General features: G+C 58.6%; 1 protein-coding gene across 2 annotated transcripts; it reads left to right on the top strand.

Annotated features, from left to right (window-relative positions):
- Positions 1–1,230: 1,230 nt before the first annotated feature.
- Positions 1,231–21,480, top strand: TTC34 (tetratricopeptide repeat domain 34). Of its 2 annotated transcripts, XR_001853276.3 has the most exons (9): positions 1,231–2,046; positions 8,163–9,027; positions 10,406–10,631; positions 11,661–11,865; positions 13,016–13,182; positions 15,676–15,946; positions 16,745–16,959; positions 19,129–20,326; positions 21,231–21,480. XR_001853276.3 is itself a non-coding variant. In XM_017661379.3 (8 exons), exons 1-8 carry the CDS (start codon positions 1,266–1,268, stop codon positions 19,654–19,656), a joined length of 3,258 nt encoding a protein of 1,085 aa, XP_017516868.3. In that variant the 5' UTR covers positions 1,231–1,265; the 3' UTR covers positions 19,657–21,480. The 2 variants fall into 2 exon arrangements, 1 of the variants encoding a protein (XP_017516868.3); XM_017661379.3 differs by having other exon boundaries at positions 19,129–21,480.
- The last annotated feature ends 2,486 nt before the right edge of the window (positions 21,481–23,966 follow it).

Here is a 23,966-nt window from a genome sequence, read left to right as displayed (position 1 = left end):
TCTGCTGCTGTTGGGGTGGGCACGGGGCGTGATGCCTAAAGCATCGCGCAAACCACAGTGAAGGTGACTCGGGCCAGCAGGCTCCGTGACAGCTCCTCAGAGCGCCTGTGGGCCTCAACCCACGGAGGAGGCAGGCCTCTGTGCAGGAAGAGGGAGGAAGCCGGAGGAAATGGCTGGACGTGCAGAAAAGAGTCCGGCCTGGGAGGGGGCTGCCTGTGCAGAGGTGGGCCCACTGCAGGTGGGAGACCCAAGGATCCTGGGACAGGGTGGCCTGGGAGCTGGTCTCCCCAGAACAACCTGTGGGAAGAGGGGAACAGGCAGGGCAGCAAAGGCCCCCAAGGCAGCGGGCCCTGGAGCTCCCCGCACCCCTGGGACAACAGTGAGGGAGCAGACAAGGCGCTTCTAGAGGTCGTGCGGCCCGGAGCCTGTCCCTGCCTGCGGCTCTCCCCAAACTCAGCCTGGGGGTGAGGTGGGCGAGGTCCTGCCCAGGCTATGGGGAGCCGGGAGGGGAGAGGGCAGGCCCGGTCGCTGGGGGCGCTGCTGAGCAGCGCAGGCCTGGGGTGTTGACGCTCTCCAGGGAAACGGACCCGCCCTCGGACCCACGGGAGCTGGGTGGGCCTTGGGGTGACTCAAGGAGCAGAGGGACCCCGCACCAGCAAGCCTCCCAGGCAGGCAAGTGTGAGTGTGCCTGAGTGCATGAGCTGTGTGTGTGTGTGTGCATGCGTGTGTCACAGAGCATATACTGCGTTGGGCTTGTGTGCAGGGCACCTGGGGACCCAGAGGGGGAAGGGCCGAGAGGAACTAGCTCAGGTCAGGTCTGGGGAGGCGGAGAAGGCAGGGGAGGGGCTGAACTGACCCCAGAACTGACCCCCTGGCCTCAGCCAACGTGGCTCTCCACCCCAACCAAGAGCCAGGGAAGTGTCCCCCATCACCCCCCACCCCCAGGCCTGCGTGGCCCAGGGGAGGGTGTGATCCTGCGGTGGGGCAGGTCGGCGAGGACTCAGACGCCAGGGAGGCAGCAGCTGTGTGGCCTGGGTTAATGAGGGGGTGTGCCTCCCTGAGGGGCCCTGTGCCGGGAGAGGCACCCTAACCCCACAGGCCACCCAGCTCATGTGGCACTCAGAGGGCAAATGCCCACAGAGGTGGGTCTCTCTGCACGGCTGTGGAGCGAGGGGCAGCTCTGAAGCGGGGCTGGGCGGGCACTAACCACACTACCCCCTCCAGGTGCAGTGAGGACTGGTCACCGGCCTATCAGGGTGACAGGCATGACGTCAGCCCAGTCTCTCGTAGCCTGCCTCTGCCGCGAAGGGGACCAGCACCTGGCCCTGGGGGAGCCCCCGCTGGCCACCGCCTTCTACCTGGCTGCCTTCAGCTGCCATGCACCCTCGGCTGTGCGGAGCGTCCGAGCTGCCCTGGCAGAGGCACGGGGGGCGCCCGTGGTGGCCACCCTGGAGGCCTGGTGCCGCAGTGACAGCCAGATCCCAGCCGTCCACTGGGATGGCATGGCAGTGGTGTCCCTGACAGGGACTCTGGCCTCCGCCTTCCTGGCTGCCCTCTGCCCCGACCACCCAGCTGCAGTCCTGCACTCCCTGGCCGGCCTGCTGGCACACGGGTGCCACGGGGAGGTGGCGCAGCGCTGCAGTGCCCTGCTGGAAGCTCAGTCCCAGCAAGCCCTGGAGCTGCGGCTGACGCGCGCCCTGGCCTGGGTTCTGTCCGGGGCACAGGTGGACGCCGGCATGACTGACTACCTCCAGGCCTTTGCCTCGAGCGCTGACCGGACCATGGCCTTTGTTCGCACCCACCAGCAGCCCTACGTCCCTGTGCTGGTCAGCACGCTGCAGGACTACATGTCAGGACACCAGGAGGCCAGGGACAGTTCCGGCCAGCAGGCCAACTGCCGGGGACTCCTGGCAGCCCTGGACCCCAGGGGCACCTGGAGCCACAGCCTGTGGCCCGAAGCCCTGCTCCGCAGTGGCAGGTACCAGGACTGCCGGGAGGCCTGCAGCCGTGCCCTTGAGCCCAAGCAGCCAGGCAGCGGACCCCAAGGTAGGAGTGTGTTCTTTGTCTCCTGGGGGCCAGGGCCACATTCACTGCACGCTTAAATCTTGCTTATGGTGCAGGGGGGTGGGGGGGGCCTGGGCCTCAGGGCACCATGGTGACAAGACAGGCCTCTGCCCGAAGAGGACCAAACGGAGCATGTGCTGTGAGGAGTGGCCCGTGCCAGGTGCTGCTCGGCCGGGTGGTCAGGGAAGGCATTGTTTGAGCTGAGACTAAAGGATTCCCAGCAGCAGGAACAGGGTCAGGTCCCTGCGGAGAAAGAACTTGGGGTGCTCGTGCCACCGAACGGAGCTGGGGTGGCTGTGGCGGGTGAGAGCAGCAGGGGAAGGCACCGGAGACAGGAGCCCCGGCTAAGCCCGGCTGGCCCCTCAAGGCCTTGGGAGCAGCCCTCGGGGCGGGCAGAAGCCAGGGCGCATTTCTAAGGTTTCCTCTGGCCGCTAGGTGCAGGATGTGCCCTGAGATCGAGGCTGCGGAGGCCCTGCTGGGAGGGGCCCAGTGAGGGATGGCAGAGGCTCCCCGGAGCAGGCAGAGCTGCAGAGAGGCAGCCATCCTGAGACATCACTGAGCTGGAAGTGATAAATCTTGGCTAGATTTAATGGAGGAGAGGAGAGACCTCAAGAAAGTCAGGAATTATTTTTGTTCTTCAGCAACTGGATTGCAGGAGGCAGCAGGGGAGCAGATGGGGAAAGGGGGCGTTAGGGCTTTAGACACAGCAGCTCCTGCCCAGTCCCTGTGCTGAACCCTCCTTCCAGTGGGAGTGGGGTGGGGGCTGGCCAGGAGCGCCCAGGAGCCACACTCCAGCCTACCACAGACACTAGCTCCCCCTCAGCTGTGCCGCCTCCCTGTGGGCACGTGGGGATGGGGCAGCACCAGCTCTGCCAGTTGCCAGGCCAGTTCAGTGAAAATGCACATCGAACCCTTAAAATGGTATCGTCCACTAAGTGCTCAAAAAGGTGTCCCTTGAATCAAGTGGACAGGTCATCAGGCAGCTGGACACATGAGCCTTGAGATGAAAGGGATTCAGTTTGAAGAAGGGGTTTCAGACCTGTCTGCACAAAGAAGGGATGTCAAGTCAAGGGTCTATAAAGGGAGAGAGATGGGCAGCCAGACACTTCAGGATGGGGTGTGGTGGTGTTAGCTGCCCTTCCCGCTTGGAGAGAAGACTTCCTTCTAAGGGCTTGAGACGCATTCTCGCTGACTCTGCCCAGCAGTCCTCAGTGGAGGGTGCAGCCTCCTCCCCAGTGCCCATGGGGTGCTCATAGTAGCTGGGATTTGGTCCCTGGGGTGCTCCTACCTACCTACCACTGCCTCCAAAAAAGGACCCAGTGAAGGGGACAGGAGGACAGGAAGGAGGAAAATTAGGAGCCTGCAGGGTGACAGTGAAGGCCAGAAAATGAGGGTGTTTGCAAGGCACCAGGAGCCGTCCCTGGATGTCCGTGAGGGGACAGAAAGCATCTGTTGAGTGTGCCACATGGCGGTTACTGGTGATCCCCATGGGTGAGTTGGCAGGGGAAGATGGAGGGAAACAAGACAGAACTGAAAAGTAAGTGGGCAGATTTGTTTCTGGAAATATGCTTGACCAGATATCCTGAAACCCTGCCACCTACCTATAAATGCTCAACTGAGTCACAAAGAGCCCCAAGCTAATGAGAAAGTAGGGGACCCTGAGTACCCAAAGCACAAATGTGAAGTGGCCAGCCCCATGGCAAGCTGGGGGCATTCAGCAACCCCCATAGTGGAGGGGGTCTTCTACTTTAATGACCAATGGAGACCCCTGTGGAGACCCAGGACCCCAAAGGGCCACAGCCTCGGGAACAAGGGTGCTAAGAAGGCTCTGCCCCTGGGGGGACGGCATGAAGCTCGCCTATCCTGCCTTGGCTCTGAGGAATGGGACCTCCTTCGCTGGGAATCACTGCCTCAGTCAGACCTGAGGCCCTATGTCAGAGGCAGCCACCTTATCACCACCAGCACAATGTGGCTACAATGGGAACAAATAAATTTCCTTTTTACAAGTCTTTAAAAATGCATCTTCCCATAACAAATGCATTCTAATCTCAAGGTTACCTATCAAAAGTAACTAATACAACTGCTGAGTCAAAGCATCCATTTTTTTTTTAGATTTCAACTTGAAATTTAATTTCTTTTATTAAATGACCATATTTTCTATCTCTTCTTGAGTCACTTTTGGTCATTTATGGCTTTTTTTTTTATTTTTAAGGTATCATTGATATACAGTCTTATGCTCAGGTTTCACATGAGCAACATTGTGGTTACTAGACTCCCCCTATTATCAAGTCCCCACCACGTACCCCATTACAGTCACTGTCCATCAGCAGAGTAAGATCAAAGCATCCATTTTTTATATGTGTTCTAGCCAAAACTGAGTTAAATGATACAGGAATTGTAATTCTACATTTCCATGATCATCTAGTTCACTACATCATTCATGTGAGAAAAGAAGACATATGAATGATCATTGCAATAAATTCAGAAAAAAGTATTTTATAATCTTTAACATCCCAAAAAGTGAAACAACAAAGGAATAGAAGGAAACTCAGTTAATTGAAAAAGCCTACCAAAAATATCACGCTTCACGGCGATATTATAGAAGTCTTTCATTTAAAATCAAGAATGTAGTGGCTGCCCACTCTCACATTTACCCATGATCGTACTAGAGATCCTAGCCAATGCAATAAAATAAGAAAGGGGGAAAAACTAGAAAGGAAGAAATGAAGTTATCCAGTTATTCCAGTAGGATTAGTTACGTAGAAACGCCAAAAGAAACAACGATGTGTTACACAGACGAGCAGAATTTAAGAGGATATACAAAAAGCATTTATATTTATAGACACCACCAACAAAGAGAAATTTTATGATTTTTTAAAAGACACCATTTACCAGCAACAGAACATACTTTATTTCTATGATGCTATGGAGAAAATTACCTTAAACAATACCTATATAAGTGGAAAGATATTGAATGTCCATTATTAGAAAGACATGACATTGTAACCGAAGAGCAAGAGGCCAGTACTAGACAAGAGGGAGAGCGGGGGGGAGGCGACCGAGAAAATGAAGGCAAAGGGGGCGCGTGGATGAGCACTTGCTCTACCAGTTAATACAACGCTATACTAACCAACACGGAAGGTCACCGACTTAGTGGACAGACAGGAAAACAAATAAAACAAATTAGAGAGGTCAGAAGCACACCCGCTGACGTCTGGACACACGAGCACGTGACAGATTGAGCGCTGCAGATCTGCAGGCAAAGAGGAGGACCGCTATTCAATAGATGGGACCATTTCCCTACCTCACACCGAACAAAAAGTAAATTCCAGGTGGATTATGTGAATGGCTGGCCTTTATTTCTGAAAGAAAAGAAAGGAGAATATTTTAAGACTCAAATTTAAATTTTTAATTTTTTAAAATCTAACCATCTGTGTGCAACTGGGCTCCTTAAGATACAATAAATGGAAACAATAAGGAAAACTTAATACGTTTGATTAAATTAAAATTTTATAACTTCTATTTTGCCCATGACTATAGAAAATGAATGGATAACCCACAAGAGATAGAAAATATTTGCAAATATACAATGGGCAAAAGTTAGTACCCAGAGTATTTGAAGAATTCCCACATACAAATAAGAAAAAAGTCCAACATTTGGCAAAAATTTCCCAAAAGAGAAATTGGCAAAATATTGGCAAAAACATTTCCCCAAAGAGAAAAATGCAGGTGGCAAATGAACATGTGCAAAACGTTCAACATCATAGTAATGACACAAATGCAAATTGCTTTAAAATGCCACTTTCTACCCACCAGACTGGTAAAAAAAAAAAAGTATTTTTAAATAAATGAGCCTCACTAGTAACCAGGAAAATGAAAAAAAACAATGAGATAGCATTTTATATCCTCCTAGATTATCAGATTATTTTAATCTGACAGTAGAACAGTCTGACTTTCAATAGTGGTGGAGTAGCTTGACTCGACTGTGTGCCACAGACAGCGATGATAAAATCTGGACAAGACATGTAAGTATCTGAAGGCACCAGACAGTGACAAACTGCAGGCAGAACTGGAAGTTAAAAGGGAAATCCTGAAAAGGAGGGAGCCACCTGGAGCAGGGAGGTGAGATCCAAAATTTGTGTGTTAAATCCACTTAAATCCTTGGCTGACTAGGGAACTACACATACACGGGGGAGGCTGGGTAGCCTGAAAAAGCAGCAGCTGGAAGCTGCCAGAACTGAATGGTGCTTTTGGCTGCTGTCCACCAAAAAAGACGCTGTTTTTGGAGTTTAATCCTAGCCCGTTGAACTGCCTGCTAAAATAATATTCAGTCCTCTGCAGAGGAGCATAACTGAGCCCAGAGTCTCTACAAAGCATCAGTCCGGTGTACAATAAAAATTAGGAGGTATGCAAAGAAACAGGAAAAGAAAATGTGAGCCACAGTCCGGATAAAAGGAAGTCAAAAGAGACTGATCTCAAGATGATCCAGGCGCTTAAATTAGCAGGCTGATTTTAAAAGAACCGTTACAAATATAGCCAAGGACTAAGGGAAAATATGGTCATAATTAATGAAGAGATGTAGACTTTTTTTAAAAAAAAAGAACCTATGGAAAGTCTAGAATCGAAAAGCACCATAATTGAAATGAAAAATTCATAGCGTATTGGAGACAGCAGAGGGAAGAGTCCATGAACTTGAAGATAGAATAGCAATTATCCAATACAAAGAAGAAAAATGAACAGAGCTTGTGGGACAATGTCTAAAAGTCCAACATGTGTAAGTGGAGTCCTAGAAGCAGGACAGAACACACACTTCCATATGGGTAAATTAATAACCACTCTCCCCAGGCCCCAAGGGCTGCCCACTGCCGCACCTCCCTAGGATCCATGAACAATTACAAAAATCAAGGATAGAACTGCTTTGTCCAGGAATCAGTAACTAACAGGAAAGGCTAAAGTTTTTTTCCTTTGGTTGGGTGGTTGACCTCAGGATTCAAGATGCCTTTTTTACGTGACTCTGGGCTGTGATGTGATGCCTGCCACCACAGCAACAGGACAGGGTGGTGGCTTTGCTTCCACAAAGGGAAGGTGCTTTGCCCTCTCTTGGTTCAAAGTAAAGGATTATTACAGTCGTGGTGATCAAGTTAGGTTGCAAGGAAACTCTTTGGATTTTCTGAAGGACTCCATGTGAAAGCACCAGGACTGAGACTCGAGGGCTCTAGGAACTTCCCCTCCCAGGGGTACTTTCCAACCTGTAATGTAAGGGTGGACAGCCATGACCTTGAGCTCCAGCCGCACTGAGTTTTCTGGATTCTTCCAACGGGGTGCACCTGCTTGGAGCTCTGTTGGGGATGGGGTGGCTCGGCTTCCTTTACTCATCAGAAAGCTCCCATTCTCACCAGCACATTTCGGTTACTCAGACGTAAAGTATGATGATGGAGGTGACACTGGCTCTGATGGGAAACCTCGCTGAACCAGGGCCTTGATCCGGGTCCTGGGCATGTGTTAATCCGTCTGATCCTCACAGCGCCGTGAGTGTAGACGCTGAAACCCCATAATAAAGCAGAAGAGAACATTGAGACACAGCTGGGTTCAGGAAACGGCCCAAGTCCCCCAGCCTGTGAGCAACCTTGGTCTCCTGACCCTCTCTTTGCTGGACCCAATGGGGCAGTCTGTGTTTCAGAAAGTGCTGGATCCCAACACAGCCCAAAGAAGGCAAGAGCAAAGGTGCCACAGTAACAACCGGGCCCCTACCAAGGTCACAGGGCCAGAGGTCCAACTCTGATCTTGGCAGGGGAGGGGTGAGGTGGGGGCTGGTCCCAGAAAAGAGAACACAGTCCTAAAATCTGTCATTAAAAGGTCCGGTGTTGTGACTAAATTTCCCTGTTGGCCAAGGGTGAGACTGCCGCCCAGCCTCCACCTGCTGCTGAGGCTGCTCTGCCTCTGACAGGCTTGAGGCCACGTCCTGGGCTACTGGGAGACTCCAGGGAGACGATGTGAGATGCTTCAGAGGGTCCGAAGCTCTGGACGGTTGGGGGTTATGGGTGGCACCCAGGCTCCTGGCCAACAGGCGGGTCCAGCACCTCTGTTTCTCCTCCCAGGAGAGCGTCTGGCTGCCCTGCTGGTCACCCGCGCAGCCGCGGCCTTCTTCCTGGACAGCGGGGCCCAGGACCTGCTCCGGGACCTGCACGAGGCCTTCCGCGAGAGCCCCTCCGGGGCGCGGAGGCAGTTCGAGGCATTGCTCTCGCCTGGGGACCGCGAGCGCGTGCGCGCCCGGGCACAGGAGGCCGCGGACGTGGACTTCGACCGCTTCCAGGAGGCCGTGCGGAGCCGCGCGGAGCTCCGCGAGGACTCGGGCCGCGAGCTGCTGGCCCCGGTGGCCCGCGCGCTCCGGGTCCTGTTGCGCGTGGCGCCGCCCCGGGCACGCCCAGCACTAGGCGCCCGCCTGGCCGAGTGCCTGCTTCTGGCCGGGGACTCTGAGGGCGCCCGGGCACTGTGTAAGCGCTTGCTGCGGCCCTCGCGCCCTGGGGACCGCGTGGGCGACCGTGCTGGGGACCGCGCCCTCCTGATGGCTCTGCGCGGTTTCTGCGCGCTGCACGCTGGCGACGTGCGGCATGCCCAGGAGGACTTCCAGGAGGTGGTGGAGCAGAGGCAGCCGCACCCTGGCGGCTGCGTACGCGCCCTGTGCGGCCGCGGGCTGCTCCGGGTGCTGGCAGGCAGCGCGTTCCTGGGCGCGCTGGACTATGTCACCGCCTGCCGGCTGCGGCCCGAGGAGGCTCTGCTCGTCGCCAAGGCCTACGTGCCCTGGAACCAGCGGGGGCTGCTGCTGATAGTGCTGCGGGAGGAGGGCCGCAGGATGCTGCAGCGGAGGCTGGACCCGGGACCCGTGCGCGCGCCGGGCCGCCGGACCACGGCCGCCGGGACGGACAAGGCCGCAGAGACGGACAGCCCCGCAGCGCAGGAAGGGTAAACACTAGCCCCGCGCCCGGGGCTGCTGCTTCATTCCCGTCTCCTGCAGGACAGCCGGGTGGTTCCTCCTATTTTACAGATGAGTAACCTGAGGCAGGGATGGGCTGGGGATTTCCCTAAATCTTCAGATTTAGTGCCCGAGCCCAGATCTTAGGACCCTCAGTCCCAAACAGCATGACACATTATGGATTTACTTGTTATAGAAAATTATAAACTCAAGAATGGGAATGAAAAACTAAAACTCACCATCCACCTACAGATAACTTCCCTTCCAGATGCTTCTCTCTGTGCATATATAATACAGTCCACAAAACTGGAGGCAGGCTCTGTATGCAGTTGATACCCACCTGTAACTCATTGGATCGTGGACATTCGCCGCTAGATGTGTCTCACGGCAGCAAAAAGCACCCCGCCCCCCGTCCCATGGGGGTTATGCCTTTGTACTTTCCCAGGGTCTTTGCTCTGAGTTGTAACGCAACCTGGGTAACATCACGTCTCCACGACTTTCTGCCGGTAAGATGGAGACAGAGGGGGCATTCCTGGGTCAGGGAGCACAGCCCTTGCGAGGTCCTTGACTTCAGGAGCTGCCCGCCTGCCCGTAGGACAGCACATCCAGCCAACGTTTTGCAAATTCATCGCCAGCCCAGTGGGTGAACCTGCAGCTGTTTTGATTTGCAGTTCTCTGTGCTGGGAGGTGGCAGGAAGGTACTTTAGCAAAGTGGCAAGCACGGAGCCGGGGCCTCCTGGGGGGCGTGTTTAATGCCAGCACACCCTCCAAAAGCCACCAGTACTCCCTCTGCCTCCTGGGGGCTTACCGTGCATCGCTCCCATGCACACCGGTGAAGAGGGACTTTCCTGTGTGTGCCTGGGGGCCGTTTCTATGTGTTCCCCAGGGGACTGTCAAATCGGAGGCCCTGGCCCCTTTTCCCAGGAAGAGTGCAGTCACATTCCCAGGGCATGGGGACATTCCAAGTGCAGTCCATGTGTTATTTGGCTCTGCTCACAACACATCCCAAACCCTGCAGGGCCAACACTGCTACCTGTTTCTGTAGAAAAGGACACAAAGGTGGGGTTGGCTGGGGTGAGCACACAGCTTTGATTCCTCATTGGTAAAATGCCTGCCCCTCGGGTGGTGAGAGGGTGGGTGTGGGGGTGAGGGCTGAGGGCTGTGTTTTGGAAAGGACAGCCGTGGGTTTTGGAGACAGCGTGCACAGCGTGAGAGTCCTTCCAGCAGGACCTGGGTCTTTGCAGCCCAGTTGGAGGGGGGGCTGACCAGACCAGGTGCATGGGATAGGATTTGTCTGTGGCCTCCCTGCCGGGGCAGGGGCAGGGGTATAGGGAAGGGGCTGGCTCACCCCAGTTGCTCTCTCTGCAGCGACGCCCATGGCGTGTACCAGCTGGCCACTCTCCTGATGGAGCTGGACAGGGAAGATGAGTCTTCACACCTCCTGGCTGCCGATGCCCTGTACCGCCTGGGCCGCCTGGAGGACGCCCACAAGGCCCTGCTGGTGGCCCTGTCCCGGAGGCCCCAGGCGGCTGCCGTGCTGGTGCGGCTGGCCCTGCTGCAGCTTCACAGGGGCTTCTCCTATGACGCCAACCGGGTGAGGAGGCCCCAGGGGCCACAGCAGGACAGGCAGAAGCCGGCACAGTGCCATGGGGATACCAGGCCTCTCGTGGTCCCTCCCTCTACACCTCAGTTTTGGAGCGAACTATATCCCAACCTCCAGCTCAGCCACCACGGCAGGTCCCTCACCTCCCTGACCTCCCTGACCTTTGGTGTCCTCTGTGCCCTGGTCTTGCACCGTGTCAGGGGAATTCACTGCAGTGGGCACCCCAGGGCCCAGCAGTCCTCCAGCATGCAGGGAGAGCTCCGTATGCTTTCGCTGTGTCATGAAGCAAAAGGGCCAAGAGCCAGATGTGGGCTGCACTTCGTCCTGAATCCCCCAGGAAAGGCGAAGTGCCCTCCCTCAGGTGTTGTGAGGCCTTCTGGTTGGAACCAGGGGCAGAGGTTGTTCCATGGAGATGTCTGGCTTTCAGGGGGAAGCTATGGGGCCCGTCAGCTTCCTCCTTCTGCTCTGACCAGGTTGGGTTTCTGGTCTCCTGCTCTGGGCCAAGCAGGTGGGAGGAAAGGATGCCCTGGAAACTGGGTGCTCCCAACCTGGGGGTGGCGCCCACCCACATGTGGGGCAGCAGGGGCTCTGTGGGGTGGAGCCGCTCTAGAGCAAAGGTCATGCTCCGCATCTTGCTGCGTGCCCAGAGAGGGGACTGGTCCCAGGGCTTCTGCTCCACGCCTTCTGAACGACTCCTGGTGCCCTATCACTTTGTGATTTGAAAGCCCCCTTTCCTTGTGCCTCTCATTTGGACTTCCCTGAGTGAGCCTGTGAAACGACATCACCTCCATGTCACCAGGGAAGCACAGCTCAGGGATACTGGGACCCCCAGCACCCACCTTGCAGTGAAGAGGAGCAGCGAGAGCAGGGACGCCCCCTGCCCAGCCTTCCTTGGGTCCCGTGCTAGGGGCACTCAGTCCCCGCCCCCGACTCAAGAGCCACAGCTGCAGGAAGCTTGGGAGTGGGATGGTCTGGGCAGCGGTCACTGGGAGGACAGCAAGGTTGGCCCTGCCCCTGCAGCTAGTGAAGAAGGTGGTCCAGTCTGGGGACACGACCTGCCTCCAGCCCACCCTGGACGTCTTCCACCATGAGGACCGGCAGCTGCTGTGGGGCCACTGCCATGCACGGGCCCTGGCCATCCTGCAAGGGCAGCCAGGTGGGGCCAAGGATGGAGCCCGCACCAGGGAGGCCATCACCTACCTCTCTCTGGCCATCTTTGCTGCAGGTAGGAGCCACCTGCCTGCTCCCGGGACTCCCATCCTGTGCCGGGTACATGGGGGCATGGGGAGCCTCTGCCGTTCATGTTGGGGGCCTGGCGGGTGAGCACGTGTCTGGTTCATGGGTGTGTGCATGCCGTGGGGCCGCTCACAGAGCACATCCTTGCTGCGGCCCTGCCTGCATAGGTGAGCTAGAGCCTAGGAGAGGCTGGGACCCCTCCCCAGGCCTTGAGGGTAGGAGGGCCAGACTGAGTTCAACCCCCTCCCACCAGCTGCAGGAGGTGAGGCCTGGCTCCCCTAAGCCCTTACTGGAAGTAGTGGGGGCTTCTGTGTGCACGCCTGGGCTCCCCACTTGCCCAGCCAACCTGCCGTGCCCACCCTGGTGCCAAGGCAGCAGCCTGGCCCATGCCTGGCAGTTGGGCTCTCAGTGTGGAGGAATGGGGCACCTGCGCCCCATGGAGGGACCTTTCTGGGGGCTGCACTGGTGTTCCCGGGGTGCATGGCGCTCACAGCCTGGACTGCAGGTCAGGGTACTGGAGAATTCCTGGCTCTGTGCGTACAGGCACCACCTCGCTCTCCTCAAAGTGGAGGAGGGAGACGCTGCATGGGCCAGCATGAGGATCAGCGAACTAGCTCTTGGTCAGTGTGGGGGGGCCCCCAGTGCAGGGCCCACACCCCACACAGGGTTTCAGGGACAGGGACACCGCCTGGCATCCTGCAGAGCCCAGGTGTCATCCCGTGTCCACCCCTGGACAGACACCTCGCAGGAGTGTGGCGACCACCACCTCTTTGGGAGGGGCCTCTGTGCCCAGAACTTAGAGGGCTCCTCCCCACCCGCCTGTCACCTTCATACCTGGGGCCACGCCGCATCCAGCCCCGAGGACCCTTCCCCTGACTGGCCGCACCTCAGGTGCAGCCACAGTGCCTCCCCCTCTGGGTGTCACCCAGCCTTCTGGTCGGGCTCCCTGTGCCCTTCGGCCAGTGCCCGCCCCCGTGTGTCTTGGCATGCAGCCATCTGGGAGCTGTGCCAGACGGCCCCACAGCCTGTGCCCCCCACCCCACTGGGCACCGGGACAGGTGCAGGAACTGGATGAGGGCAGACATCCCCACCCTGGGCCCAGCGTGGTCGAGTCCTGTTACCTCACCTTCCTCCTCCAGGGAGTCAGGCGACTGAGTCCCTGCTTGCCCGCGCCCGCTGCTACGGGTTCCTGGGCCAGAAGAGGACAGCCATGTTCGACCTCAACACCGTGCTGCGCGTGGAGCCACAGAATGTGCGGGCGCTGTGTGGGCGGGCGCTCCTGCACCTGGCGCTGGACCAGCAGAAGGTAGCAGCCCCACCCTCCCCAACTGGGCCGGGCACGAGGAGGCTGGGGGGGAGCGCCTCTGGGGAGCGGGGGGTGCACAGGGAAGACCAGGGCACTGCCTCCCATCTCAACCCCAAGGACAGAGGGAACGAGGCCAGGCCACCCGGCATGTGAGGTGCCCATTAAAACCCCTCCGCACTGAGGCTCACAGGGGCTCCCTCGTCAAACCCTGGGTTTCAGGGAGTCTCCCTTCCATCTGACAAGTTCCCGTGCCTCCCAGCCTCTCAGCTTAGATGAATGTGCTAACCCTCAGGGTTCCCAGGGGCCCCCCAGTTTAAAATAATGAAACCCTAGCTGCCCTCCTGGGCACCACCCTGAGCTGTCCACACAGGGCCTGCCATCTGCACCAGGGGCAGGGCTGGGCGGGCCCCTGCTACAGGAGGGGGTCCTTGGAAACCCTCCCCAGGTGCTCTTGGCATGCCAGCAGCCCCTCCAAGAGGCGCCTCAGAAACGCCTCTCCTGCTCTGTCCAGGGCAACAGGACACACAGCAGGGAAAGACAGCCTGCATGTCCGGGGGTCAGGACACAGGAGTGAGGCTAGGGGCAGGGGCTGCCCACCCCTGGGGAGCCCACCGATGACTCCTCCTGGAGACAGGCTGAGGCCAAGCTACCCACAGGCCCCTTCGCCATGAGAGGAGCACGGCATGAGGACCCCTGAGCCAGCCTGCTGGGTCCAGAGCCATGAACCCTCCTCTCTAACCTTATGGGCAAGTCCTGTGCCAGGACACCTCCCTGAGCCCTGTGTCAGCATTGGTAAGATGGGGGCAGGGATGCCAGCCTGGTGCCCGGCCCGTACTGAGGGCCCTGTCCACTGAAGCTGGGACTCCCCTGAGGTCACCCCTGGCTGGCAGCAGGCAGGGCCCAGGCCAAGGTGCAGAAAGGAACAGAGGTCCATTCCCCCACCCACGCATCACAGGGCTTTGTCTCTCACGGACCTGCATCCCACCCACCTGCTCCAGAAAAGCCCACCCTGCACTGTAAAAGCATCTGAGAAAACTTTCCGTCCCGACCAGGAGAGAGTAATTTATGGGCTTAACAGCTGGTTGGAAACTGCCAAGATTTTTTTTTTTTAATGAAGAGAGCTTCAGTGACCTCTAACTGCAGTTCCGGAGGAGAAAGAATACCTATGGGTATTTGACCAAAATATGCCAAGGGGTGGCTATCTTTGTGCTCATCGCCTCAGGATTTGCTGAGCGTCTTGGAAAACTTTCTGCCATTATTTCTTCAGATGCACATGTATATGAAGATATAACCACAAGCACACCAAGGTACATCTTGGTCAAATTTCTAAAAGCAAAACAAAGCGAACCTCTTAAAAGCAACCCGAGGGAAAATGAAGCATTCCATTCAGTGGAACAACAGTGTGAATGCCTGGCACAGTGACAGTAGGGCCCAGAGACAATGGGACAGGGTGTCTTTAAGCGCTGAGAGGCAGCAAGCAGCGACCCGGCACTCCCTGCCCACTTAAAATACCCTTCAAAACGAAGAGTGAAGCTAAGGACAATGTCACGTAAGTGAAAGCTGACAAGACCCGCCGCCAGAGGCCCTGCACCACGAAGGAGGGCTGACGGAGGTTAGAGATCCTCTGCTGGGAGAAACCCCCGTCTACACGCCCGGGGGCAAGGGGATGCCCGCTCCTAATTTCCTCAAGCAGAGCTCTGCCTGCACCACAAAGGATGTGGTGAATGATGTCGGCTGCGTGCTTCCCACATCCAATGCAAAGCGGTGCTCTATTATCTCCCCTGGACTGTGGGGTGCTAAAGACAGGAGCTGGAATCGCAGGGCAACTGCCAAAATGTCTTAGAGAGAGAGGCAGAGTGAAGGGAGGAATTTAAATGAAATACTAAACTCAATGAACCCAAACGAAGGGAGGAAAGAAGGAACAAAGGCCCCGAAGGCAGAGGACAGACGACCAGAAAGCCGGCGGCAGCAGGGGATCCCGGAGGTGCCCCAGGGCTCCTGCTGCTGGCTGGGTCAGGGGTCCGATGCAGGGCTCTCCCAGGGCAGCCCAGCCTCAGGGGCCTCCTGCCCCACGTCATAGTCAGAACCGTGGAAACCCACCCCTTCCTCCAGGCTGCACACTCCTTGAGCCACCTGCTGTCCCACTGTGGTTCTTTCTGTGCATGGTCTGCCGGGGGTCCCGGACCACCGCTCCCTGCCCCCTTTCCGAATGCGCTCGGGCAGCTGCAGCGTGCTCTGCCTCGTATCGCCCACCAGATGGGCCCTCATTCTGGCTACCCCCCAGAGCTGTGGGAGGGCAGGGACTGGGCTGCCTATCCCTTCCGGGGTGGGAGGGAACATGGGTGTCTGTCCAGCTCCTCTCTCCCCCAGATCCTTTTCTGTAAAACGGGAGGAGGAGACCCTAGACTCGGTGGCTTCTAAGGTCCCTTCCAGGCACTGGGAGGAGCACCTGGCAGACCTCTGCCGCCCGCCCCCGCCCTTGTGCCCTCGCAGGAGGCTGTGGATGACCTCCTCTTTGCTCTGAAGCTCGACCCAGTGACAGCGGCCCCTGAGATCCGCTCTCTGAAGCCAGAGGCCCAGGCCCTCATCACTCGGGGCCTCTCTGCCCATGGCCGGGCCCTCCTGAGCCAGCTGCCAGACACTGGGACCCCCATCAGCAACGAGGACACCCAGGGCCTCCTTGCCGCGGGGGAGGCACTGATCAAAGCCGACACTGGGCAGCTGAGCTGGCACATCGTCCTGGCAGACCTGCTCATTTCAGTGGGTATGTGCCAGCCCAGGTGGGGGGAACGTGTGTGTCTGTTGGGCTTCTCTCGCCCCTGGATCCTTTTCTGTAAAATGGGAGAAAGAGACCCTGAACTCGATGGCTTCTACTGTCCCTTCCCCCCACAAATCCCAGTACCCGCGATCTGGTCCCACATGGGGCCTGATGTGTGTCTCTAACTCTCAGCCACCTATGTGGCTCTGCCTGCAGGGAGGAGAAACAGAAGAGTGTTTGGGGTTCATAAAAGGACCCAAATGCTGGGTTCCCCTCATTAACTCATGCATTTAATTCAACAGCTGTTTACCGAGTGTCTATGGGACACCTGGCCCTGTTCTAGGTGGGATTGTCTTAAGTGGGTCTTCCCTACAAAATCCTGAAAATAGCTCAGCCCTAATTTGGAAAGGGAGGCTCCCTGTGGCCCGCACTCCCCAGCCTTCAACCTCGCCGAGCCTGTGGGCGCCCCACCCACGCTGCCCTGCTTCCCCAAGTGCTTGAAGGAAAGAGCAGACCCTGTAGTGACCGCATTGCAGGGCTCAGGGCTATGGTGCTTCATCTGGGGGTCACAGACTTAATGAAGCTCCCAATTGGGGAAGGGGGCTTAGGTCAGCAGGTGAGTCCAAGGCTGGCATGGTGTCACCGTGTCACTCTGCTCCTGGGTCTGAGCCCCTGCACCAGCCCCTGCTCCCTGAGCCAGCTCTGAGCAAGAAAGGCTATGGCCATCTCCCTGCTCAGCGGTCAGTGGCTCACCCCTCCGACAGGCCCAGCCCCTCCCTGACTGTCCTTCCAAACTGCTGACAGGCAGCTATGAGGAGGCTGGCGCCCACCTGCAGAAGGCCTTGCAGCCCACCCCGACGTCAGAGGCTGCCAGAGCCCGGCAGGGCCTGCTACAGCTCAAGAAAGGAGATGCTCGGGCCGCTGCACAGGACCTGCAGGGCCTGGTGGGGGCAGACACTGAGGACCTCGGCTTCCTGCTGCATCTTCTGGACGCCTCAGAGCGACAAGGCCTCGCCCAGGTGTGCCCCCCACAGGGCCCCCCAGCCCCTCCATGGGCATGAGATCCCTGGGCCCCATCCCAGGCAGCTATGACTCTGTTTCAGCTGGGGATGGGATGGGGTGGGGTGGGCCGCAAGTAGGAGGCCCGGGTCTGGTCATCTTAAGTCCCAGCAACCTTCCACTTCTTTGCACGAGGCATTATCAGCCGCAGGGGGTATGCCTCTGGGGGATATGTGGGGGACAGGGGACCCTCTTCTCAGAGCTGGGCTGAGCCAGCCAAGAGTACCTGGCCTGGCAGGAAGGACACCCAAGCACCAGGTCAGGCCAGGAGAGGCTCCTGCCTCCCCTCCCGGTGACAGCGCAGGTGGGGAGCCGAGAGGGGGCTGGGGTCACGCCTCGCTGAATGATTCTTCTCTCCACTGTTGATCTGTCAAGACTTTACTGAGCACCTGCCATCAGGTGCCAGGTGGAGCCACTGCCCCGCTGTGGCCTTGCATCTCAGAGGAGACATTGAGAGGGTTCACGTTGGGAAGACCCCAAAAATGGCAATGGGTAGTGAGGTGGCCCTGGAGGTGAAATCATGGTGGCGACAGACAGGTCAAAGCAAAGGCCTGGCTGGAGGTAGGAAAGAGCTCGGAATGTTCAAGAAAGGGGAGGTACACAGGTACAGCGGGCGCCCAGCATTGGGAGTAGGGGCTCAGGAGGAGGGGAGGTTCCAGGGCCAAGCCCAGGAAGCCCAGGAAGCCAATCCGACCGGGTCCCGCGGGGCGGGGCGGGGGGCAGGGCGTCCTCGGTGCCCCGGGGCGGGCGGGACAGGCCCCCGGGGAGCAGGAACGGCAGGGTGCGTCTGCCCTGCAGAGGCTGAACCTTTGGGGAGAGGGGAGGGCGGAAAGGAGCCACCAGGTCGGGGAGGTTCTGGCGGCAGAGGACTCGGTTTGCACGCCCGTGACCTAGTGCGCCCCACCGCCGGGTTCCTCAGGGTCGCAGACCGCCCGGCGTGTCCACGCAGGGGTCCAAGAGGAGTTGGCCACGCGGCGCCCGGGCTCCCGGGCCGAGGGAGCCGAGCGCCAGGCCGTGTCCTCGGGGCCTCTGAGGGGCTGGGCGCTGGGCTGGGGTCCCGAGCTCCTAGAAGAACCCCCGCGGCGCCGTGCCGTTGCTGGGCGACGTGGGCCGACCCGGAAGTGGCGGCGCCCCGTTTCCGGCGTGCGCCCCGCCCCCCTCCGGCGGCACTGCGCCTGCGTGGCGTCGCTCCTCCCCGCTGCCCCGGGCCTGCGCGCGGAGGTCCGAGGAGCGCGGTGCCGGCGGGCTACCGACCCTGGCCTACCCTCGGGGGGACCGGCGTGCGGCGCCGCCGGGTGGGGTTCCGTGGCTTCCCGAGGAGGGGGCTCGGGGAAGGGGGAGCCGCGGCAAAGCAGGGTCCCGAATGATCCCTGCCGTCCGGGGGGCAGCGCTGTGGGTCCATGAGGCAGGCGAAGTTCTTGGGGGTATTGGGAGAGGAGGTGAGGCGTGCGGGCAGGTTTTGAGAGGGTGCTAAAGCCGCACGGAGAGGGGCCGTGCGCTGAGAGCCCAGGGGAGGCAGCGGCTGGGCCACCCAGTCGGGCCCTCCGCCCCGCGTCCCTGGGAAGGGAAGGGCCAGGCTAGACAGCGCCGCAGATGCCCGCCCTGCCCTGCCTGCGTCACCCACGGAGGGTGAGGCCACGGCCTGCCGATTCCCCGGGGCAAACAAGCCCCAGCAAGGCAGGTGCTGGAGCACCGGAGGAGGGAGCCGGCAGCAGCAAGGGTTTCCCCCGACTTCGGCTCTAAAGGGCCTTCCAGGGTCACTCACTGGCCAGCCATAGGGAGAAGCCCACTGACGCCCAGGACCTGCCTTTCTGACCTTGGGGCGAGGAGGGGCCTCAAGGACCCAGCTGGGCAAAGGCTGGGCTTGCTGCTCTGCTCAGGGCTGGGCAGCCTCGGCAGTGGCCCCATCAGAGGGGCCGGTCAGGGAGGAGGGAGGTCACCAGGTGAGAGAAGCAGTAGGGCTGGGGGGGGCAGACCAGGGGGTGCAGAGGGGAGTGGAGGACAGGCCCAGAGCTTCCAGTTTGCTGGGGTCCTGTGCTGCCAGCCCCGCCTGTCCGGCTGCGCAGGGTCAAGTTGAGGCCTGGGACAATCTGGGCTGACCTGAGCTCTTCCCATCTGTCTCCATGCAGGCCGCAGCCCAGGAAGCCCGCACCCTCCTGAACTCGGGGCAGCCTGGGCAGGCGCTGGGCTACTGCTCGCTGGCCAGTGTGGCCAGTGACAGCAGTGCCTGTCACCTGCGCCTTCGGGCCAGCTGCCTAGCTGAGCTGGGAGAGTTTGGCCAGGCACTCAGGGACCTGGACTGCGTGCTCCAGGAGGGGGCGGCTGACAGCGACCTCCCAGTGCGGGCAGAGGACTTCTGCTCCCGGGGCCGCCTGCTGCTAAGCCTGGGGGATGCGGCTGGGGCTGCAGGGGCTTTCACCCAGGCCCTCAAGCTGGCGCCCACCGTAGCCCGGAGCAGCCTGTGGGAGCGGCCGGGCCAGGCGCCGGCCGCCCAGGTGTTCCTGTACCTCGGGCAGCACTGCCTGGAGGAGCGGCGCTGTGCAGAGGCCTGGGCAGCAGTGGAGAGCGGCCTCCTAGTGGACCCCGAGCACTGCGGCCTGAAGAAGCTGAAAGCGAGACTCCGGAGGCAGGCGTCCTCAGATTGCCGGCTCCACTGACCACACGTGATCTAGGCTCCACCTCCAGACTGGGTGCAGAACCCCGCACCCCTTCCCGCTTTGGGAAGCAGAGGGGACAGCATCCCGCTTGCCTCGTAGGAGTGATGGTCTTACAACGGCCACCCGGTGCCTAAAGCTGGGGCCCTCTGGGCTCACACCTGGGAATCTGGTGTCAGAAAAGCAGCCGGCGTCCGGCGTCCTTGTCTCTGGCTAAGGACCTGCACGTTGGACAGGACTGAGGCCCCTTGAAGCCCTGGACAGGTGGTGCCAGCCCAGGAAACCCCTCCCCAGGCATGAAGCTGACCTTCACTCGGGCCTGAGCCTGGCTTGGGTCTGGGCTCCTGCAGTGCCTGATCCCCAAAGACAAAGCTCCCAAGCTGGGGCCCGGCTGGCCAAGACCCATGACTTCATCAAGGTCTTCTGGGGACCCAGTGGGTGAGCCCACCACGCAGGGCCATGAGATGATATGTTCTCTCCCACCCCTGCAGGCCCCTCTGCGAAGCCAAGGGGACTGCTAGTGAGCAGAGTGGCCGGGCTTCTACTTGGCTGATCTCACGGCACAGCGGTCAGAATTTAAATGAGCCTCCTGGACGGGGCAAGAGCCCAGCCCCTGTGCCACCGCCGTGGGCCTCGGAGCAGCCAGGCCGGGGCTGCAGTTCCCCCGTGTCTGGTAAGCTGTGCTGGACAGGCCGCCTCAGGCAAATCAGGCCCCGTGCCTCTTCCCACACCCGACCTGTTGGGGAGCCCCGTGGCTTGTGCTCTCCCTTCTCAGCACTTAGTTTGCATCCCTCCCTGGCTGTCTCCTCTTCCTCTGCCTACACACACATGCACCTGCTCCTGCCTCCACACCCCATCTCCCACAGGGCTGGCCTGGGGCCAAGCTCAGCAGAGAAAGCTACACACACACACCCTGGGCTGCAGGAGGGTGCTGGTCAGCCTGTGCTTGGCCTCGCCCTGCTGCCCCTGCCCACCAGCCCCACCCCACTGGGTGGCTCCAGGACTGAGCAGCCTTGGCACCTGTGCTTGGAGAACCCAGGAGGGTGGATGCACCAGCACCCGCCCCCAGCAAGGCCCAGGAGTGCAGCCTGCTGGGGCGGGGCCGGGAGCTATTGCTCTTTGCAGGCCCACCCACACTCCAGGCAGCCCCTCACTGCCCAGCTGGGTGCTGAGGTCCAAGGCCCTAATGAGCTCCTACCAGGGGCACCCCTCCTTGCAGCCTGGCTGACCCTGCCCTGCCACTACTGGGTGCCAGGGCTGCCCACAGCTGGGGCAGTGGCTGGAAGGTGGAGCTAACTGCCTACCGGCAACCTGCCAGTAAGTGCTCAGGGCACTACGAGCTCTTCCCAAAAAGTTTTTGCTGCATTATTGCTTCCTTCCTCACCCCATTTTGAAAGCTGGGAGGGGTCCAAAATTTGCACAAAAAGTCAAGTTAGTAGTGGAGTCTAGGAGTCACACCTGGGCCTCTGGCTCTCAGGGTGGGTTTCTCAACAGAAAAGAGCCTGAGGGACCCTACAGGCTGGTCCTCCCGGCTCGTCAGGCACAGTCTGTCCTGGCCCTTCTGCCCCAACCTGCAGACATCCGACATCACTGTCCCAGGCACAGGAGGGATGGCACTCAACCCAGCCTCACACTGTGACACTCACATGACAAAACTAGCAGGCCCTGGGCAGCCTCCACAGCAGAATGGAAAGGTGATCAGACTCTTGGCCGAGGAGAGAGATTATCCTGCTTTCCATAAAACTACATTTCTGATTACCAAGAAAATGTTTGTGATATGGTATAGACAGTATTACCTAATCTCAAGACAATAAAGCTATAAACTAACTTATAACAATTATCTGCGTGTGAAACAACTCGGGTCAAATCTGGAATCACAGAATATTGAGAAAATCCTGGCAACAGGTGCACAGAGAAGCAGGTGTGGGTGTGGCCAGGCGCTTCTATCACCAAGACCATATGTGCGATTCAAACGCCAGAAAAGGACGGCAAAGGAGATGAGCAGGCGGGATGTAGTAGGAAAAGGCCAAAGTGATGGATTAGGAATAGAAAATGGGTGAATAAATCCAGCCTCCAGTTCTTCAACAGATGTACCACCCGTGAACTTAAGATGGAAAAGCACAAAGGCCCTGGCGCGGGTCCCAGCCTGTGGACAGCGGTCAGCGAGGACTGCAGGAGCCCTCACCTGGGCCCCCTGCTTCAGGCGAGCCCCACAGCATCACCTCAGACAGAGCCGATGTGGCCCCTGTGGGCCTCACTGTGTTGGCTGGACACACCTCAGCAGAGCCCCAGGGAACTTTGAGGAGCAAGATTTATTATGCACAAGTCTTGGCGGGCACAGGCCTGGCCAGTTGTGTGTTTTCTTACACAGCAGTAATATGACTCCTTTCAGGTTCCCAGACCCAATTCCAGTGTGTGGGAGGTGGGAGTGGGGAGGAGGGTCTTCCCACACACAACACCAGGCAGTTCTCTGTGCCCGAGAACTCAATTCTGATGTCGTCTGCCTGCAGACAGCACCAGATTCCCAGGGTAAGGGCCTCGTCCTACAAGACTGCCCTCACCCTCCACCCCAGACCCTGGTCGCAAGCCCCAGGCTGTTCCGTGTGCTTCTGACCTGTGGCTACAGACGAGGCTCCCATGACCTCCCCTTTAGGTCTGAATAATTTGCTAGGGCAGCTCACAGAACTCAGGAAAACACGTTTACTAGTTTAATAAAGGATGCCGTGAAGGATACAAATTAACAGGCAGATGAAGAGAGACACGGGGTGGGGACCCAAACACAGGTGCTTCTATCCTCAAGGAGCTCGGGGCCTGGTCCCGTGGCGCATGGAGGCGTCCTGGTTCCCCAGGTATGGCTCTCTCCGCAGAGAAGCAGGGTCCGAGGGAGCGGTAAGCTCTTCTCAAGGTGGTCTTGTGAGGGCTCCATTGCATGGTCACAATTGACTAAATCATTGGCTATTGGCTGATTCAAACCACCCCCTGCCCTTGGGTGGGGTCCAAAAGTCTCTCATTAACATGACAAGACACCCGGTTCACCTTTAGACTCTGCAATGTTTTCAGGAACTGGATAAAGACCAAATACACCTGGGAAATAGATATTCGGTCATCTGAGTGACCAAATACGAATTTCTTAGGACTTATCGTATTGCACCGGGCTATACAGCCAGGTCTCAGGTAGAGAGAGGCCAAGCCAAGGGTTCTGCCTCTATTGGGGTCCGAGGGTGCGGTGTCGGGGTTTTGTGGGGCCACTCGTTATTGGCTAATTTGAAGTGTGAGCATGGGAATAAGTGTCAGGAGGCTGGAGGCAGGGTCACCCGAGCTGCCCTTTAGCTGGGTCGCCCAGGGCTTTCTGAGAGGGACCCTCATGCATGTGGGCAGCCTGGCTTCTGGTGGCTGTCCTGCACAGCTGGTGATGGGTTTGAAACGGGTGTCTCCTGAGATGGATGCCTCCCTGTCAGGCACTTAGAGTAAGATACAAAATTTGAAAGTGACGAGGACAACGTAACAGGTCCAGAGTCAATCCCAAGTGTCCCTAGACCCCTTCATAGCCAAGAGAAAGAAAAGCGTCCAAGTTCTTTCTGGAAGAAAGCGTAATCTCAACCAAGGGAGAGCCATGAGCCAGTTTCACTTACGAACTACCAGTTCAAAAGTCCCAAATGAATGCGAACCAACCCAAATCCAAGGGCACGTTAAAGGATGCGCCATGAGCAACATACACAGGAGTGCAAGGATGGCTCAAAGTTAGGAACTGTATCCTGGAAACAGAGCCAAGGAGAAACTCAGCCCCGCGACCTCTCCTGGGGGCTGCAGCGGGGGTGCACGGACACCTGTGATGTACCCTCCCTGTGCTTTCTTCTGCGGTATGTCCGGGGAGGCCTGGCATTCAGCCACTGACTAGACTACCATGAATGAGCCCAGGTTTCGTTCAACCGTATGAACTGTTAGTTCTATTCAGACAGAAGGCCCGCTGTCTCTCCCCTGACTCAGGCTCACGCCCTTTTGTGCCAGCCGCTCAGGCCGCCTCCAGGCTGGGCTGCCAGCTCCTCACCCCGGATGGGTTTCTGGGCCCTCTGGGGGACCGCAGGGAGACAGCCAGCAGCTGAGGAGAGCCTTGCTTGAGGTCCGCGGGTGGTGCCTGGGACCTGACCCAGCAGTGCCGCCCTCCCCCCAGGGCAGGGCCGGCTGAAGGTGGACACAGACCTTCCAACGGGATCCAGGGAACCTCTGCTGGTCCCCTAGCCAAGTCCCAGGGGCCTGGGGACCATCATTCCACAGGATTCTGAAACAGAGCCATGCTGGTGACTGAGTTGGGC

The sequence above is a fragment of the Manis javanica genome, chromosome 4 (genome assembly GCF_040802235.1).
Source record: "Manis javanica isolate MJ-LG chromosome 4, MJ_LKY, whole genome shotgun sequence".
NCBI lineage: Eukaryota > Metazoa > Chordata > Mammalia > Pholidota > Manidae > Manis > Manis javanica.
This window is presented reverse-complemented; position numbering and strand designations above follow the sequence as displayed.

Coding starts and splice junctions, on each gene's coding strand:
- TTC34 (XM_017661379.3), top strand. CDS start 1,266: ATGACGTCAGCCCAGTCTCTCGTAGCCTGCCTCTGCCGCGAAGGGGAC. Junction 11,866..13,015: donor TCTGGCCATCTTTGCTGCAG/GTAGGAGCCACC, acceptor TTCCTCCTCCAG/GGAGTCAGGCGACTGAGTCC. Junction 16,960..19,128: donor AGCGACAAGGCCTCGCCCAG/GTGTGCCCCCCA, acceptor GTCTCCATGCAG/GCCGCAGCCCAGGAAGCCCG.